This window comes from Pleuronectes platessa, chromosome 17, assembly GCF_947347685.1.
Source record: "Pleuronectes platessa chromosome 17, fPlePla1.1, whole genome shotgun sequence".
In the NCBI taxonomy this organism is placed as follows: Eukaryota; Metazoa; Chordata; class Actinopteri; order Pleuronectiformes; family Pleuronectidae; genus Pleuronectes; species Pleuronectes platessa.
In genome coordinates this window covers 17,047,672-17,061,478 of record NC_070642.1, presented here as the reverse complement: position 1 = coordinate 17,061,478, position 13,807 = coordinate 17,047,672, and the positions used below count along the sequence as shown (strand labels likewise).

General features: G+C 43.0%; 1 protein-coding gene across 1 annotated transcript; it reads left to right on the top strand.

The window, feature by feature from the left end:
* Nucleotides 1–492: 492 nt before the first annotated feature.
* Nucleotides 493–6,291, top strand: LOC128460513 (cytosolic 5'-nucleotidase 1A). The gene is made up of 6 exons (XM_053445739.1): nucleotides 493–730; nucleotides 822–989; nucleotides 2,389–2,518; nucleotides 2,642–2,764; nucleotides 3,952–4,136; nucleotides 5,186–6,291. The coding sequence occupies exons 1-6, from the start codon at nucleotides 617–619 to the stop codon at nucleotides 5,549–5,551; spliced, it is 1,086 nt and encodes a 361-aa protein (XP_053301714.1). The 5' UTR covers nucleotides 493–616; the 3' UTR covers nucleotides 5,552–6,291.
* The last annotated feature ends 7,516 nt before the right edge of the window (nucleotides 6,292–13,807 follow it).

The following is a 13,807-nucleotide window of genomic DNA, read 5'->3' as shown; positions in this document are numbered from 1 at the left end:
GTATGTTATGTTACACTATGTATGTAATGTTATGTTACTGTACGTTACAGTATTTTATGTTACAGTGGGTTATATTATCTCTTGTTTTGTTATGTGACACTGTTACATTATTGGTATTTTATGTAATATAATGTTACATAATGTTACGTTATGTTATGTCATACTACATTGTTATGTTATCTTACATTATGTCATGTTACTTAATGTTATTATGGCATGTATCGATATCTGTTGTTATACCTTTCTCAGTTGTAAAAGGAACCACATCAGCCAGCAGGGGGATCCAGATGTTTTGAGGGAATAGATAAACCCAGACTGTTGCATAAAGTATTGTGTTAAATATCATCGAATATGTGAACAGAGCGCAACTTGATGCACTTTTGGAAAGAGGCTCAAACTACACAGCCCGGGGTGTCCACATACTTCTGGCCACATTCAAAACCCGCCCGGGCTGAAGTGATGCCCCTGCGACCGACCTGCTGACGTCACTTAGAAGACACGCCCACTCCGGGGTTTTCCTCCTCTTGCACTTCCGCAAAGTTTCCACCTCTTCACCTCCTCCTACCTCCTCTTCCTCCTCAGCGAGTCCAGACGCTCCGACACCTTCCGCAGAAACATGAGTGAAATCAAGCCCCCCAGTCCCAGTGGGGCCGAGGACAACGGGGAGGAGAAGGACTGGGCCGAGGCCAAGGCTTTCTTTGACAACCTCAAAACCAACAAACCGAGACCTGTGAGTATTTCCACCGGAGGAGGGAGAAACTTTCTCCTCTGCTGGTTCTGCACATCTGACGTCTTCCTGTCTCTCCTCCATTGCCTCCCAGCCCAAAGCGCAGTACGCCGTCACCATCGCCGTGTCCTCCCGCACCCTCTTCAACATGGTGGCCGAGAGGAAGATCTACGAGGAAGAGGGGGTCGAGAAGTACGTGGCGTACCAGGTGGAGCACGAGAGCGAGCCCCTGAAGCCAGGCGCCGCGTTCCCCTTCGTCAAGGTACGGTGGCCCGGAGTGCGCCGGCTGCGAGGTGTCCACAGGGTGGGGCCCAGGTCCCCCCCCCCCCCCCCCCTGTGGACTTTGTGTATAGCAGACAGACATAGAGTACAATGTGTAGTGGGTGACCTGCAGTGTGTAGTTCCTCTCTGTGTTGCACCTTGTGGGTGACACGCCCCAGTAGGTTGTGTCAGGGCAGGTATTTGTCTCTTTTGCACCGACAGGTCTACAATCAGATTCCTTTAAATAGTAGAAACTAGATTGGCACACAGTAGAGCGCACACACTCATAAATATCAGTTCATATTCATCAAGATCCATTGATTAATCCCTAGGAGAAACAATGGAAATGTGGAAAAATGCCCTATATCGCAATATTGGTTAAAAAGCTGTTTCTAGATCTGCCCCAAGTTTGATGGGTTCCTCCCTGACCCATCCAGCATCCTTCCAGATAGTTTTGTGGAAATGCAGCAAGTAGTTTTTGCGTAATCTTGTTCACAGTCTTAACTAAACTTTTCTGTGGCTATTGATGAAAATAATATTGTGATAATTACTGATATTGATTTATCCCCCCAGCCCTGGTCTCTCTTCATCATCGACAGATGTTCTCTCCTCAGTTTCAGGCAGTTTATTCTGTAAAAGTCAGATATTACCCAGCTTTCATTTCATAGAGGTTCCTCGCTGATTAATACAAATTCTTCCCAAGTGCCAGAACAAAGAAGAAAAAGGAAATCAGTCTTTAAAAACCTTAACGCTCATCTTTGCCTCAGAGCTGCTTCACTTCCTCCTGAGTGCTGTCAAACCAGCTCTGAAACTCCAGCATTCCTCAGCAGGAAGCTGTGTTTTGAAGGATAAAGTACTCTACAACTACCCACACGGGTTGATCGATGTCCAGAGCCGAGCATTGTGCCGGCCTGGTGATGCTCACCAGAACACTACTTATTCATGAGCAGTTTCACTGGGGGAGAAAGGAAACGACACAGGAAGAGTGATTGCAGCCGTTAACGCGACGACTCAGTGACACAACAGATCTGTTACCTGCTGGTGCACAGCTGACGGATTCTTTCCTTTGCATCAATGCTTTGTTCTGTTTGTTTTGATATTTTTCAAGCAGCTTTTTTGAATGGAAGATTTGCTCTAATTTCCTTTTTGACGGTAATCTCCAGCCTTGCATCACATGACCAGTCACCAGTGTCACACATGTCCATGCAAAGATGAGCAGAACTCCCTGATGATGCCGGTTCTGTTGTTTCTGTGTTGTTTCAATGCCTCGATGTTCCCCTTTACAGATTCTCTCTGACATTACTGAAAGAAACATGTGGTAACGATGTTCCAGTCGTTGGAGCCCCGTGTTGACACAACACCCGGGTGTCTGATGTGAATCTCTGCGTCCTCTCACACAGGCGCTGATGAACGTCAACGCTCGGCTGAGGGAGCTCTACCCCGACAGCGAGGAGCTGTTTGACATCGTTCTAATGACCAACAACCACGCACAAGTCGGGGTGCGCCTCATCAACAGCATCAATCACTACGGTACGCGTCGGGCTAAGACAAACATCGTGGATTTACTGATGTTTGCAGTCCAGTCACTCTGGATTCGAAGAGGAGCTGGGTAATTAGAGTGGGGTTTCTTCCACTTGCTTTTTATTCTTTCAGATTTGACCATCGAGAGGTTCTGTATGACCGGAGGCCAAAGCCCAGTGGGTTACCTCAAGGCCTACTTGACCAACCTGTACCTCTCCAAGGACTCAGAGAAAGTGACAGAGGCCATAGAGCAAGGTAAGCTGCCGCTGGTTGAAGAATCAGGACTTCTGTTAAACGCGATCCTCTCCGAAACCGTTTAGAATCTTAAATAGATCACAAGTCTCTCAGCAGCCGTGAGATGTTTCCGTACCTCGCTGATATTTACACACTCGCACGTTGACTTAGTGGCTGACTCATTCACACTGTGTGGAGAAATCCCGACCGCACACTGTGCAGCAAGAAGGAAGGCGGCGTATGATTTATGGCTCCCTGTCGTCTAAAAACTCACCAAACAAACGGTCATGAGGCGTAAACACTGAAAAGAATTCATCTTTAAAAGGTAAATTGACAAAAAGTGACGGGGAAAAATCACTGGCAAATAGCAGGTGGTTCCAGATTCTTAAAAATCCTTTATCTTTCACTCTCAACTGAATCTATCTGGCTTTCACAAAAGATTAGACTTGATTAATTAACATGTTTTTGTTCAACATATGCAAGTGTGAGGAATCCGTGTTTACGTCCACAGCCGCCCACAAACAGCACACGTGATGCTATTCACGCAGCCTGGAGCAGGTCAGATGAGACTGGATCTGACCTGCACATGGACAGACTTCACACCAGCTAATGCTTCGCCCGCACACTGGTGTTTATAACATGTTTCGGTCACAGCTTATCATCACAGGAGACGTGTGGAATTCAGATTTGTCTCCAGCAAATCTCTAAAGTGTTGTTTCACAGTTGTTACTTCTTGTGAACGACCACATCGATAGATAGATAGATAGATAGATAGATAGATAGATAGATAGATAGATGGATAGAGAGACATAGTGTAGTCAGTCAGCAGTGAAATGTAAGTCCACATGTATGATATTAGTCAAAACCTATTATGGTCTTTTAGTTCATCCTAGCCTTTGCTTTATTTGCTTTTACACATTTTTTAAGATGTCATCCTTTATTTTTTGATTTGTTCTGTTTTCGTTGCTATGTTCTCTATCTACCTTTTTCTTTTAAAGTACGTTATGCTGCATTTGATCAAAAGTGATATATAAATGAGGTCATCATTTGTATTATTTTTATTATAATATTATTAGTATTATTAGTATTACTATTAAACTACTGTTAGAACCATAAATACCTAGTGAAGTCTTGTAGGCGAGGAACTTTACTGAACTGTGTATAAAAGATATCAAATTAAAGGTGCACACTCCTCTCCCCTCGCTCAGGAATCGCTGCAGCCACGATGTTTACGATGGACACCCAGAGCCAGCTGAGCGACACTCAGCTCAGGGTGGCGTTCGACGGAGACGCCGTCCTCTTCTCTGACGAGTCTGAGATCATCGTGAAGAAACACGGCCTGGACACTTTCTTTGAGCACGAGAAGGAATTTGAGAACAAACCTCTTGCTCAGGTAACCTACACTTTAATTTAACCACCATGACTTTAATTTAATTATACCGGATCCTGCAGAATAAACTGTTCCTCTTCATGAGAATGCAGAGGTTCAAATGGACTTCCTAGTAATTATGTTTTGCATTGTCCTGTATATGAAGAGCTGTCAGGCAGGTTTAGAAACCCGCTCAGCTGAAAGTAAAGACTTTACAACCACAGCTGAATTTTTGTCTGTGTGGATGTGTGTGTGTCTTTAGGGTGGGGAATTGGGTTTAGATCAGAGTTAGTTAGTTTGTAATGGTTATGGTGAAGAGATAGAGAACGCGTTATGCTAGTAAGTGTTTTATTGATAGAAATACAATTATTTGTTTTATATTAGTCTTCCCATTACCTCTGTTGAAACACTTACTCCACATCATATGTGATATGCGTTAATATAAACCATATTGATACTATATATCATTTTATACAATAATACTGTCTTTTGCACACTCTGTCTACATATTCTTACACTCATAGTATGTTATATTATCTATTGTATCGTCAAATACTTATATTTATACCCGTACTATATATCATATATTATATCATACTCTTTGTATATTCTTTGTATATATAAGTCTATATACACATATTTATACATGTGTACATGTTATTATTATTATTATATTTACTATTATTATTATATATACTGTTGCTGCCATTATTACTATATACTGCTATTATATTGGTATAATTACTATCATATATAAATATATATTATGTTATATTATATACTATATATACTGTACTATTTTTTATATACTGTCTAACAATAACATTACCATCATATCATAAGTACTATTACCATCATCTGCCACTGCACCTTATCTACCTATTTATCTTGTGTTTCTGTTTTTTATTCTTTCTACCTCAATATTTTTTATTTTATTCTATTTTATTGTATTTTATTGTATTCAAATGTACCGGCTGCTATGACGACTTAATTTCCCTTCGGGGATGAATAAAGTAATCTATCTATCTATCTAAATCCGGTTTAATCAACTTGATACTCGAACTGTTTTACAGGGTCCTTTAAAGTGTTTCCTGGAGGCTCTGGGGAAGCTCCAGAGAAAGTTCTATGCCAAGAACGAGCGCTTGAACTGTCCCATCCGAACCTACCTGGTCACGGCCCGCAGCGCCGCCAGCTCGGGGGCTCGCGTCCTGAAGACCCTGCGCAGCTGGGGCCTGGAGATCGACGAGGCCCTCTTCCTGGCAGGTGCTCCCAAGGGGCCCCTGCTGGGGAAGATCCGGCCGCACATCTACTTCGACGACCAGATGTTCCACATCGAGGGCGCCAGGGATATGGGAACTATATCTGCACACGTGCCCTACGGGATCGGACAGAAGTACCACAAGGGCAAACTCATCGAGCAGCCCGCTAAAAAGGAATAATTATTTTCAAATCTAGAGGTTCACCATTATGCCTTACACTACTTCCCTTACTGCTGTTTTAGATGAGAAAAAACAGATTCCTCACCTGTTGTGACCACATGTTTACCTTTTGAACGGTTATATCAATGTGTAGTTTATTTTATATATCTTGTTTTTGGCTTCTGGTTCTTGTCATGTAATACATAACCACATTGGGATAATGCTGTTTATTTGCTGTGGTTCCTGTTTCTTCTACATTGGGTCTATTATAGTAACATCACCAGCCAGGTTGAGGGTATATTTCCAACTGCAGCCAACATTTTTTGTTGTCTCACATTTAATGTCTGTCTTTGCTGCTGATGCGCAAACATTACACTCAAACTTTCACAATCATCTCCTGTGAGTTGTTTACACTTAAGCTGTGTATATGTCGGGCATCGCACTGTAACCACACGTTGCTTTCATGCTTCTATACGGGAGTGACAACACGATGTCTGTATACTGGAGGCGTTTTAATGTATTTTATATTGCAAAAGCTCTAAGAATGTATAAATATCTGAATATCATCCAGGAGTTTACACAGTTACACTTGATTGTAAATATATCAACACTGATATTATTTCTCTCTATTTTGCATGTATTGTTTTTATGTTGCAGTAACACTGTAATATTTTTACACCATTTGACTTTTTCTATGCTGTGATGTGTGTGTTTTGAAAAAAAAAATGATGTGGTAGATAAATAAAGAAACGTGGACGACACTTGTTTGCTTCTGTAGTTGAAAGTAAATGGGACACAAGTACAATCTTCAGGTACTTAATACTCATTACATTTCAATATTTGGCGGGGGGGACATTTAGTTGTACTTTTACTCAGGTTGTCTGCTTCTATACTTTCTCCCGCCTCTGGTCTTTGTACATCTCAGCAGCAGATGGCGCTGTTTATCTGTAATTGCCCACCTCGATGTCTTTAATTGTTTCAAGTTTTAACTTTTATTATAGTATAAGAAATAAATCCTTTTCCCTCTGTTTGTTTCAACCGAGCTCCCCCCCCCCCCCCCCCCCCCCCCCCCCCCCTCCGCACATTGTTCTTTGTGCTGAAATATCACCCCAAGCAAAAATAACAATTAAAATCAGGCCTAATTGGAAGTTAATGAGATATGCTGCAGTTTCAGATGTATTAGAAATAGCTGAGGTTTATCCTCCTGGACTAACATAACACTTGATATGAGGATTGCTTGTGTCTGTGCGTGTGTTCCTACGTGTTTGTGTGTGCGTCCTTGTGTCTGTGTGTGTGTGTGTGTGTGTGTCAGGAAATAGCTTTGTTTTTAAAGGGAGAGATCAAGAACTCAAGTTATTAATGTATATGTATGTTTTATTCATACTGGACGTATTCAGATGCTTTATTTTTGTAACAGTAGAGTACCAACAATTCCATAGCAACTAATGGTTCTGCTTTTAAAATCCTTGAGTAAAAGTACAAAAATAGTGAAAGAAATAAAATAAAACGAGTATTTGATGCAGAAATTCTAAAAAGTATATTATGGGGTCCTTAAGACTGTGAGGTTTTTGGTGTAAAATCTGAATCTCCAAAGATAGTTGTCTACTAAATGTAAACAGTCAAGTATAACTGCTATAACTATTCAATTTATTGATCCCCATAAACTAGTTTTGCCTTTGACAAATGAGTTTAATCGTTTTAAGCAGAGTGTTCTGGTTCCTGTTTCTCAGAAGAGAGGATTTGATGCTTGTCTTTGTCCCACATGTTCGTCAACTGAATATATTTGAGTCTTTACACAGTTGATGGCATCACCACCAGCTCTGGGGAATTGAACAGGCATATTTCACTATTTTCTGACAAAACTCAAACAAACAAACTGATCTATTTGCACTTAAGTTTGCATAAAACGGAGAAGCTCAAGTAAAGAGGTCAACCTTCATTTCGAGGAGCGCACTTGAGGAAATGTTTTAAGTTTTCATCACAGCCAAATGGTTTCAGTTCATCGTTGTTGCTTCTGGATTCTGTTTCAGTTTGTGCGACGCTCGGATTCAGCAACAGGCATCTTAACCAATTTGGTCACTATGGTGATGACTGTGAATCTTATTCCCTGCCTTAAATTTTGTGAAGAGGAGAAGATAGTGAACGCCCGGGGGGGGGGGGGTCCAGGTTTATTCTAATTTTATAATATTTTCATCGGTGGAGAATCTTCGCGCCGAGGCGATGTTTTGACAGATTGTGTGTTTGTGTGTGTGTGTGTGTGTGTGTGTGTGTGTGCATCCCCGAGAGCTGGGACCAACTGGCTGTTGCCATGGATACTCGGTGCTGACACCACAAGAACTGTGTAGGCTTGTTGAAGATATAATTAATAACAAAGGATTAGAGGCAAAGGTAGCATGGGGCTCAGTGTGAGAAACCTCATCACACAGTTACTATAATTGGCATCTTGTCCTTGTGTGTGTGTGTGTGTGTGTGTGTGTGTGTGTGTGTGTGTGTGTGTGTGTGTGTGTGAAAAGTTACCAGCAGAATAACTGTGGAAACATGACTCTCGTTCTCGGCCGCTGCATTTATCTTCCTGACAAGCAATTTGCTCTAAATATGTTTTCTTGGTTGGTGGCCAGGAAGTTGTGAGGTAGATGTTTTTGTGAAAGTCGTTTGTTTGGACCAGTGTTGCCTTGTTGCCCTAATGCCGACAAGCTGGATTATCTCATAACCACTTATTTAACATAATTAGATAACTGACAATTATATAATAAATTATCGTCTCGGCAAAGAACACACGAATGGTGTGTCTGATGTTTACATGAAATAAAGACCAGAGTCCAGTTGTTGCCAGACCAGTTTTTGGATTGATTGCCTCTAAAATAAGAACAGATGTTGGTCTCAAAGTGAAACCTTAAATTTTTCGTCATCATGTCAACGTGTTAAATTGTCCGGTATTTTGGTTTATAACTAAATTCATTCAAAGCGAGTGTCAATCCTTATAGCTTTAGCTGTAGTTTGTGATATTGATGGTGTAACAAAGTAAAGCTGCTTTCAGACAAGCACTGAACTCCGAATAATCTCCTGACATCCTCCGAATAATCTCCTTACATCCTCCAGACAATCTCATGACATCATTCAGATAATCTCCTGACATTTTCCAGATAATCTACTGATAATCTCCTAACAATCTCCAGATAATCTCCCGACATTCTTCAGATAATCTCCTGACATCCTCCAGATAATCTCCTTAGAATCCTCCAGATAATCTCATGACATCATCCAGATAATCTCCTGACATTTTCCAGATAATCTACTGATAATCTCCTAACAATCTCCAGATAATCTCCGGACATTCTTCAGATAATCTCCTGATATCCTCCAGAAAATCTACTGAGATTCTCAGAGTAATCTACTGAGATTCTCAGAGTAATCTCCTGAGATTCTTTCTATATTTTCCTGATATCCTCCAGATAATCTCCTGATAATCTCCAGACAATCTCCAGATAATCTCCTGACCTGCTCTTGATGGTCTATATATGTGATTGCAAATGTCCAAGGGAAAGTCCCCGGAGTTTCTCCTGCCGGCTCCCTGGTATGAGTTCTGGATAGTGTCAAAATAAACTCATGTTAAAAACCCAGTAAGAGATCCTCCTCCGGAATCAGGCAAGTGGGCGTGTTGATGACTTTTTAAATATGCTGCAGATGCAAAAGAGAAAAAAAGAAAAGCAGTGCCACACACATAGAAGACACCAGTGAAGATGTCACGTGAGCTTTTGTGATAAGGGCACAGAGTACATAACACCTATCTAATGCATTTTTCACAGAGATTATAAATAGTTCTAGGTGCATAACAATAAAATAAGAAATAGCTTAGCTAATGTCTTTTGAATGCAAAAGAGCCAAAAAGTAAACAATGAATCGGACTGTGCTGTGTGTCGACCCATGTGTGTGTGTGTATGTTTTACATTAAGGCTCCGCTGACAGAAAACTGTGGTCTATGGTAATGACATGTATTGAGGTCAGCTGGTCCCCCTCCCTAGAAACGCATCCTTATAGAAATCAGGGTATATCCAGACCCGCTGTAGTCGAAGCTATAGATTGAGATTAAGTCGTTGTGCAGTTCACGTGTTCACATGTTTACATCTCTGACGTCTTTGATCCAGCACCAGTGCTCTGGAATAGTCTGTGCCAACATGCTTCCTGTTAGAGTGTAATTGCTGTCTTACTGATGCTGCAGCAGACCTAACTGCGTGCTCTGCAGGGATCCCAGGAAACCCATCTCCAAACTTCCACATTGAGCTGGCCCTCATTCAATTTAGTCCATTCTCATTTGATTGCACAGTGTGCTCCGCTGAAAGCGACCCCACGAGTCCAGAGGCATTGAGAAGTGCCTCCGCATGAGATGGATTAGTAATGCCTCATCGACGTGTTGCTTCCTCATTTAGCTCTTCACACGTGCACCTGTCTATTATTGACAAGCTCAGCCAAGATACAAGATGCTGTTAGCGAGCTCCACACCCCCGATACCCATTCTGCAGACCTGCAGATGGGAGCAGGTTAGGTGATTCACTGAAAAATGCTTCTAACGGGTTTGGAAATCAATCGCTGCTTTGCCTTTGAAAGAAACGAGCCGGAGAGAGGGAGGCAGCGATCGTGCTGATATCACGTCGCTTGAAGTTTTGGGTCGGGTTGCCCTCATGCACGTTATTAATTCACTGACACATTTTATGAGTTTGTGGGGTAAAAATATTAAATGGTGCAGCGTTAGAGTAGGAGATGACTTTTTCCCTCAGGCGTTTTAAAATCTATCTGGCCTGTGCGAAAGGGGATCGGCTGCTCTTTGTCACCGCCATCTTTAATACATGTCCCATGCTGTTTCATTGCCGTTGCTGTAATTCAGTCACAAGTCAAACTGGCTTTTGTCATTTTCTTTAGAAGCATCCCAGTGACCCTGTTTGCCGGCCAGTGTTTAGCACGAGGCTGTGAGGACAGATGGGAGAGCAGCCTCTGATGAAGTGCAGGCCGAGCAGGGACAAAAAGAAACTGCCATAGTAACAGCTGAGCAGGCCATACTTCTCCGTGGCTAGAGCGGATGGCATTCAGTCTTTTCTGCAGGCTTAGCAAGGGATGTAGAGCGTGGCCCCTGCAGCGGCAACACAGCCTCACCAGTAGCCAGCGAGGGGGAAGCAGGGTGCAACCACTGGGCAGGCAAGCATCCCCAATTATCTCCGTCTCTGTGCTGGTAGCAGGAATCCATTTCAGCACCATTACCTCTGGGCAGCCAAGGACTGACAGTCTCCCCCATCAGGGCGATAGTTCTAAATTGGCTCCCACCCCTCTACACTTCCTGAGATTGAGAAGAGATTATTAAAGTCATTCATCATAGTGGAGGCCTGAGCCTTCCCGCAAGGTCTGGAAATGGTGAGAAACGGCAGCACATTGCATTGGCGAGCGCCTGGAGGAAAGATGAAGAAAAGGAGCGATGGAACGGAGAGGAAGTGATAAAGAGATATGTCTGGCTGGAGGCTCGGTGCTCCTCCCTGGTAGCAGACGGGGGGGGGGGGGGGGGTCCGCTGGGGGTCCTGTGAGCTGGCTGGGAGTGTGGCCCCAAGCCTTGAAGAGCGCATGCGCAGAGCAGGCCACCCTGTCGTGACTAAAACCTTACATATCGGATTGGTCGCTAATGATATCCCCGGAGACCCAAACAGTCTGGCTCCCGCATGACAAGAAGCACCGCACAGTTTGTTATCCTCGTCTCTGATCCAGGTTGATTTCCTGGGGGAGGAAGGTAAAGGTAGGCCACGTTGAAGGTCTCCTGGCTTAGAGGTGCATTGTGGGAAAGACTGTTTTTACATTGTCGCACACAGCACTATCCTAAAGAGGGGCCGTTAGATGGAACGCTTGAATCTGAACCGAGTGGTTTGACTTTAAGGAGACTCCTGTGGCCCCGGGACGGCTCTGTGGCTTTTCGGTTTCTGTCCTACCGCTGCCACTCAGTCGCCAGCCCTGATCTCCTACGCTCTCCTCCCATGCGCCAGCCGACAGAGGTGTTATCGATGCAGTTATGTAACCCCCTGAATATTGATGATGCTACAGTATGCCCATATGAATACACTGTTCAGTATGTGAACGCTGTCTTCACGATACAGATGGCATGCATATCAGTGGGTGGTTACATTTAGAATTAGGACAAGACATCGTTGCAGCACAAAATGTGAAATGTGCATGTAACATGTGCATAGAGAGGTAGAAAAGGGAAACAACACAATTGAGTATTACAAATACTTTCACGTCTTGGTTGGACGTGAGGTGAGTAATATAAAATATGTTTTCTAGTCGAGCGCTAGATCGAGAGGATCGATACCAGGTATGGAGCTGTAGCAGGGAGGCAATTAGCTCAAGGGTTTTGTTGAGTAATGAATTCTGTGATCTCGTCAATATTGCTTATGAAAAAGCTCTAAGCTGTAGAGAGAGAAGCAGAGGAGAGTTTTGGATATTATTGACAAAGACGTAAAGACTGTAAACATCAGTTAAAACAACCTGAAGATTGTAGAACTCATAGAGACGGTGTTCCGGTTGATATTATGTTCTTGCTTTTTGTGTTTAGTGTGTAGCCGGAGCCAGCAGGCACTGAGCTTATTTTGGATGTAAGACTAAAAGCAAAAGAGACCCACATGTAGCCATTACATCTGTTTGTGTTTATTTATTGTTAATTTTACAGAATAAATAATGTAGAAAAGATGTCGTACATTTACGTTTTACTAATCCTTTTTTCAATTGCTTATATTTGGTTGTATTTGTGTTTAGGAATCATTGCCATTTAAAAAAGAATATATAAATCGGTCAAGATATTGTTATGGAATTTCTTTGTACTCCCTATTATCGGTATCCTCTTGTCCCCCAAAATGTATTTCGGCCGATGTCTATTCTGAAGTAAAAAAATATACCTATCAACACCTCTAAAGCTTACTTACATGTTGTATCTTGTTATGTTGGTGACAAAAAAACACATCGTTGTGAAAGCATCAATCTGCTTAGGTCTTCTTTCACCAGAGCCAGACCTTCTGTTTCCCTCAGCTTCCAGTTATAACAGACATGAGAGTGGTACGAGTTTTGTCATCTAACACTTAGCGAAATGGCAAAATAAGTGTGTTTTCCAAAGAAGAAAGACCAGAAAGGAAAAGAGAAAGTCTCCCTCCATTTTCAAACATCTCGGCGTCTTTCCATTAAGCCCCGCTCCTTTGTAAATGAGAGATATTGACGAGATCGCCGTGATCCATATTTCAAAAAGCTCGTCCATTAGTCCGTGTGTCTGTGTGTCTGCTCAACGTGTGCTCTGTTAGATCAATCCTCGACTACAACCGCTGACCTGGAAAAAGCTGAAAAAAAGCTTTGGCTGCTCTGCTATCAATAGACAGTCTAATTACCAGCAGCACCTCAGAGTAAGCTCTGCTCAACTAGCAAAGACACTCGCTGTAGGACTGCATTCAAATTCCCTCTCATTAAAGCCCGACCTGAAGCTTCTGCAGATTAACCGTGGCGGTGATTTTCACTCTTGTTGACTTTTGCCTCAAAGTATCTGTTTTAATAAAAAGTTATTATGATGTTTGTAGGCAACTATTAAAGAACCGCTGATAATTTTACTGGAATTACAGTAATAGGAAGTCTCCATAATTCTCTGCATTAAACTTTAAGTTGTGGATGTCCTCCCTTATCTTAGCAGGGGTTTATCCTGGCACTGAAGGAGGCCATCTGTTCAGCCTAGAGTGAAAAGTGCTGGCCCTCTACTGGGTCAGGCTTGCACAGTAATGACACAGGATTGGGGTAGAACTCTTTAAAATCAGAGCTTTCCACTAGACCATGCCAGTTGCAACAATTAGAGAGTCCATTAGAGAACACATCCATGCAGACAGAACCCAAACCAATGGACGGGGACAAGGCCGGCCATCACAGAAATGCTGGGCCTCCTCTACAGCCCTATAGGTCCCTTGTTTAATGGCGATCAGGTCTGGCTGGAGGAGCTGATAGGCCCCCCCTTACAACCAGTAGTCCTACAGCCAGCCATCCAGCAGTGAAGGCACCGGGAGTGTGTAAAGCTGGAGCTCGGGATCGACCAGCCTCCTGCACAGCTCCATCAAGAGACAGAGCCCGGGAAGCTTCTCAAACTCGACTCAGGGAGGAGAGGAGGTGGAGAGCATGTCCCTCCACAGGGCATTGTTGGAGAGTTCATCCACAGGCCGATCAGAGAGGAGGCAGCGATCGTAATAAGCTGCACACATCGCCAGAGAGAGGTGG